At 45.8% G+C, this 6000-nt stretch overlaps 1 protein-coding gene across 1 annotated transcript in view; it reads left to right on the top strand.

Moving 5' to 3' along the window:
- Positions 1–626: 626 nt before the first annotated feature.
- The window catches only part of DDAH1 (dimethylarginine dimethylaminohydrolase 1), a 142996-nt gene continuing 137622 nt past the window's right edge, over positions 627–6000 (top strand). The window contains exon 1 of the mRNA XM_033225463.1: positions 627–1342. Coding sequence (XP_033081354.1) covers positions 1040–1342 — 303 coding nt within the window. The 5' untranslated portion in view covers positions 627–1039. The remainder of the gene's footprint in view (positions 1343–6000) is intronic.

Genomic DNA, 6000 nt, shown 5'->3' with positions numbered 1-6000 from the left:
CCTAAAAGCTGGGATCAGAGTTCTGGCAAGAAGGCTGGAGCCTGGGCCTTGGCCCTAGACCACCAAAAAAGTGAATACAGGCTTAGGCAGTGTTCATAGAGGCCCAGCATCTGGAACAAGGGTGCTGCTGTAGTCTGTGCTGGTCAGACCACACAGGAAGAATTGTTTCTTTTCCGGATGCTATGATTTTAAAAGGATACAAGCAAATTGGTGTGTATCAAAAGGAAGCTGACCAGAATGTTGAAAGGACTTGGAAACCAAATCACTAGTTACTTTTCAGCGGTTTGGGCTCCAGGACTGGAGGGGGTTAGGGCTGGGGGTAGAGGATGGTGTTAGGCGGCATAGATAATTAGAACTGTTTTCAGATATGCAAATACTGTTTTGTGAAAAAACACACACACACGCAAACACAAAAAACAACAAAAAAACTTGTACTTTAGGTAAGGCCAGAAAACAGAACTGGGACCCGTGGGATTTAAGCTTAAAATGAAGAATCTGTAAGCCATTATAGCTCTTCAAAAGTGGACTAGACTTTGTAAGTAAGCAAGGTTTAAACTGTTCAGGCAAAAACCAAGCAGCCCTCCAGCCGCTCTGTCCAGACCGAGGCTGGCTCTCCAATTCCGCGCTGGGGACGATGGGAGGTGTGCACCTGCGACAGAACACAGGTACCGCTAGGTCTAGGTAGGGGTGGCTTTTCGCCGAGGTCCCCCGCCTGAACATACTTCTTGCCCTAGTTGCTTCCCCGGCCGCCTCTCCTGGCCCCACTCCTAGCGCAGCGCTCGCCGCCACAACTCCCGCCTAGGCTGGCGCGAGACCCGCCGCGCCGGAGTGGGCGCGCGGGCTGCGCGCGGGCCGGCGCCCGGAGCTCTGGGCATGCTCAGTCGCGCGGGCAGGGCTCCGGGCGCGAGCTGGGCTCCTTCTGCACCACATTCAGCGGCTGCCAAGAGGAGCCGCCGGGCGCTCGCAGCTTGGAGCGCACTGCCCGCGGCAGGACCCGGCCGCCTCCGCCGCCGCCGCCGCCCCTAAGCCTCCCGAAGCCATGGCCGGGCTCGGCCACGCTGCCGCCTTCGGCCGAGCCACCCACGCCGTGGTGCGGGCGCTGCCCGAGTCGCTCGGCCAGCACGCGCTGAGAAGCGCCAAGGGCGAGGAGGTGGACGTCGCCCGTGCGGAACGGCAGCACCAGCTCTACGTGGGCGTGCTGGGCAGCAAGCTGGGGCTGCAGGTGGTGGAGCTGCCGGCCGACGAGAGCCTTCCGGACTGCGTGTTCGTGGAGGACGTGGCCGTGGTGTGCGAGGAGACGGCCCTCATCACCCGACCCGGGGCGCCGAGCCGGAGGAAGGAGGTAACTGCCCGCCCGGCGACTCGAGGGGCGCGGCCGGGGCGCGCGCCGGGCCCTCCCCTCCCGTCGGCAGCCGCGTTGCCTGGGGAGTAGCGCCATTGGCACCTGGGCTAGTTCACAACTTCCCGTCGTGGGGCGAGTGTGTGTGTTTGTGTGTCAGAGTCAGAGAGAAGTTCATTGTTCACACCTCCAGGCTGCCGGCAGCCTTCTGGAGGATCCAATTCAGTGTGGTTGTACGGTCTCGGGCAGGTGGGTGGGCGGGGGAGTCCATCTCACGGGCATTTTTATTTCTGAAAATTAAACGGCAGCGACGACAGTGCAATTTTGAGTGTTTCATAGGGAGCAGGGGCCGCGAGGGGTGCCGCTCTGGGAGGGCAGGTGGAGGCTGGGCGTCCCTCCAGGGGGCAGCGCCAGTCGTGACACCGAAGCCCCTAAGTCCTGTCTGGAGGTTGGAGCAGGACAAGCTGGATGAATTAACGGGGTCTCGGTGCCCACAGACCTGGGGCTTCTCAAGTTCGTTTTCAGTGGTGGCGAGCGAGTCCCAAAGAACGGGACCAGTAAGTGAATGAATGGAAGGAAAGTGTTGTGTTGGTGAGCTGTGCTAAATGTGTGCATGAATGGACCAGGTTTGAAAAGCTCTACTCTGTGCGGTGTTGGGTGTGTGTTTAATTAAGAGATGGTTGTTTCACAAATTCCGTAATTTTTATTGTCTATATTTTTAAACTCACAGCAATTAAGAGAGCTTTTCTGTTCTCAAGGGTTGTAACTACTTTGAAATACTGCAGCTTGTGAAATGGCTGATTGCTTTAAGTGCAATGTAGGTTAGTGGGGAGAGACAAATAGAGTGAGATTGGATTTTAAAATGCCATCTGGTCTGGGATTCTTCTCATTGCCAGTTAAGAGCCCAGGCTCAAGACTCCGTTGCTATTGGCATCCAGTGGCATTGCAAGAAGCTAGTGGTTTCTTTCATTTCTGGAGATTTAAGAATTTTTTTTCTGTTTTGTCTGTATTCACTTCACATTGGAAATGCTTCATAGAGCTTAGGATAAAATATGCTTATTCCTCACCTGCTCCACTACTTGGTTGATGGAATCCTACATGGCCTGAGAAAATAGGCATATTCTACTAATTTCTTACTAAGATAATCAGCTTTTATTCCACCCTCTATTAGCAGAAAACCAGAAGAGTAACAGATCTCTCTTAGCCCTTTGATCTGTTTGCCACACCTCTCCATCTTTGAGTCTGTGAGATGTCCCAGTCTTTTAAACTGATAAGGCATGTAATCCCATTTGAATACTTTCTAATGTGTTCTAGGCCAAATGGCAGAGCTATGGTTTGAACTTAAAAGAGCAAAATCGATTTGAAAACCCTTTCAAGATGGCACTCTTTTGATGAGAGTAGTCCAATTTCTTCTCAAGAGACTGTCACCATATTTATTCATCCATTTCATTTTATTCCTTTAATAAAAGCTTCCAACCTTTGGCCTCCCTGATACCTAAGTGAGCAGTGATCTTTTTCCCCTGCCCAGATTTTGAAGCATACATTTTAAATTGGTTTAATTCTGATATCAGCCTGGTGGCCCACTGCCAGAAGTCACATGGTGTAGTGGATGAAAACAGACTGAATCTCAGCTCCACCACTTTCTAATTCTGTGACCTTTAGGGAGTGTTTCTTGCCTTAGTTTTCTCATCTATATGATGGGCATAATACTACCTATTTCACAAAGTTGTTGTAATAAATTTATTAATCTACCTGAAATTCATAGGACAGGACATTTGATGAATGTTGACTATTATTACTCACTTAGCAATGGGTTATGGAAGATTTACTCCTTTAATAACAAGTCAGCTATACACTGATGGTAGTTAGTGACATTTTTCTACTATGTGATACTGCCTCTGGGTTTGCATCTCCTGCTGGTGCCTGCCTTTGCATTGCACATGATCTGGGTCACCAGGGTAACAGGCCTCCCGGGCAGGGAGAGGAATATGGGCAGTCAGTGTTGGATGGGATGCTTCTGGAGAGCAGGGTCATGTAGGGCAATGCTTGTAGCAATCTCTCACAGCACCAGCTCCCCGCCTTGGTAGGTGTTAATGCTTGGTGAGTGAGTGGATGAATGAATGAATGAAATACTAATACAAGAAGATAGTTACTTGAAGACCCTCTTTGGATTGCTATATATTTTTTTCATGTGATGTCTGCATTCCCAGCTGTGAAAATCCACAGTAGCCAAGAAATTATTTTAACATTTTCATCACTGATCTCTGCCTCTAGTCTTGTCATTTTCCATTCCATTCCCACACTGTAGCCAAACTGGTCTCTTAAAAACTCAGATCTCATCCTGTCCCTTCTCTGACTAAAATTCTCAAGGGGTCCCCACTGAGCTTAGATAAACCCATTGAGCTGGGCTGTGCTTGCCTTTCCAGCTTCAGCTTCACCTCTGATCCCACCCCAAGCACCCCCTGACCCATGGATCAAGCGAGGTTCTTTCAGTGCAGCTCACCAGACTATTGCTTTTATTTTGTACATTTTCCCTTTGTCTGGGTACTCTTCCTCCTTCCTCTCTTCCCTTTTACCTGCCTTAAGTTCTCAGCTTACTGTTATCACTAATATTAGTAGCTAATATTTATTGGGTACTTGCAACACACCATATCAGATTTATGATGTGCATTTCATTAATACCCACATCAACTCTTTGAACTCAGGACTATCATAATTCCTGTTTTAAAGTTGGTGAAAGTGAGGCCTAGAGAGATTGAATAAATTAGCCAGGGTTATAGAGTATAACCTGTAAAACCAGGATTTGAACTAGGGTTTAGAGAACTCCAAAACTCTAGTCCCACTTAGACATCACTTTTCCAAGCATGGAATTGGTTCTCCTTTTATGAGCTCCTAAAACTCTATAAACTTCCTTTTATATTTATCATACCACATGATAATTGCCTGCTTACCATTCTGTATCTCCCACTATTATGTAACCTGTCAGGGCTAGAATCATGTCTGCATTGGTCAACATTTTGTCACCAAGGCCTTGCACACAATAGGCATGTAGCAAATATTTTGTTGAACAAATGTTCTCATTATTTTAGATTAACCTTAATTCTCCCTCCTTATGATGTATTTGGTGTTTCACAAGCATTCGCAATCAGTAAGGTCCCAAAAGTTCTATTATGAATGTAGGTGGTTTATAGCTATTTCTTCTACTCCCTTTCCCTGTCCCTGTCCCTCTTTCTGTTGTTGTTGTTGTTTTGTTTGTTTTTATAAAAATCTTGAGAAGTTTCTTCTTAATCAAAATACCATGTTTCATTTAATGGCTTTTCTTCCTTGGAATTCAAGAAAGTATTCCTGTGAAAGTCCAGTGTTTGCCTCAGTGAGGCCTCAAAGATTAATAAAACACGGCCCCTGTGTGCAGGAAGCCCAAGTTTTAGTGAAGGAAACTGTATATACAGAAAGTCAGTAAATAATGTTAATTGTCTAATAATTTTGTATCTTTAGATTTTGAGTGTTTTTTATGTTTAATACTTTAAAGAAAAATCAGTCTTTAGGGGCCTATCAAATTTTACATGACTCCAACTTACTTTTTAGGGAAGAAATGCAACTTCTCTGTTTGTTTGTTTTTAGAGACAGGGTCTCACTCTGTCACCTAGGCTGAAGTGCAGTGGCATGATCATAGCTCACTGCAGCCTTGAACTTCTGGGCTCAAGCAATCCTCCTGCTTCAGCCTCCCAAAGGGCTGGGATTACAGGCATGAACCACTGTGCCCGGCCAAAAGGCAATGTTTAAATGTCATATAATGTAAACAAATAATCTAAAAGATGATGTAGGAGAAATAACAGGGTGTGAGGATTGAATTTTTTTAATTAAAACTTTTGTGTAGATAATTCATGCCTTCAGTGCCAAAATCAAAGGGTACAAAAGGATATGCAGTGAAAGTGGGTGTTGCCCTTCTATTCCCGCGCTTGCACCTGCCTAACCAGTTCTCCTCCTTAGAGGCAACTACTAATGCCATTTTCTTGAGTTTCTGTCCAAAGGTTCTTAGTACGTAATGAATGATTAACTGACAAAACTTACTTAAGCAAAATTGCAAAATATATCCTGTGCCTTTTTGCCCCTTTACTTTTTTTGTAAATTTATTTGTCATTTACCCTGTTGACAAGGATTGCTCCTTTTTAACGGCTATTTTATCCTTTCCCAGCTACCAAGTGTTAGTATGTGGGATAATTTTGTCTTGGAGAAAACCACACAAATGCATTCTTACAAAGTGATGATAGCTTTAATTATTGTTTCCTTGAGCTTTTGCATTTTTAGGGGCCTCTTCAGGAAGAAGTCAATGCTTAGCACCAGGTAATACATCCCAAAAGTGGAATTAGGCATCAAATGGGGCAATGGGGACATAAATGGAAGGGATGGGGAATGTAATTTGGATAGATGTTCCCCTTTTATTAGGGTACTTATTAGGACCTATATATTTTGGTTCTGGGTTTATTCTCTGGTTAGGAAAAAGCCTAAATATGTTCATCCTGGAGGCAAGTGAACATCAAGATAATGTCTAATAGCTATAGCTAACAAATGCCAAGTTTTTGAATGTGTGTGAATCCTAAAAGAGGTGGTATTATTAACCCTATTCAAAAGATAAGGAAACTGAGGCTCAGGTAACTGAG

Source organism: Trachypithecus francoisi, unplaced genomic scaffold (assembly GCF_009764315.1).
Source record: "Trachypithecus francoisi isolate TF-2019V2 unplaced genomic scaffold, Tfra_2.0 Lachesis_group12, whole genome shotgun sequence".
In the NCBI taxonomy this organism is placed as follows: domain Eukaryota; kingdom Metazoa; phylum Chordata; class Mammalia; order Primates; family Cercopithecidae; genus Trachypithecus; species Trachypithecus francoisi.
The sequence above is the reverse complement of the archived record's forward strand: the minus strand, read 5'-3'. Positions and strand labels throughout refer to the sequence as shown.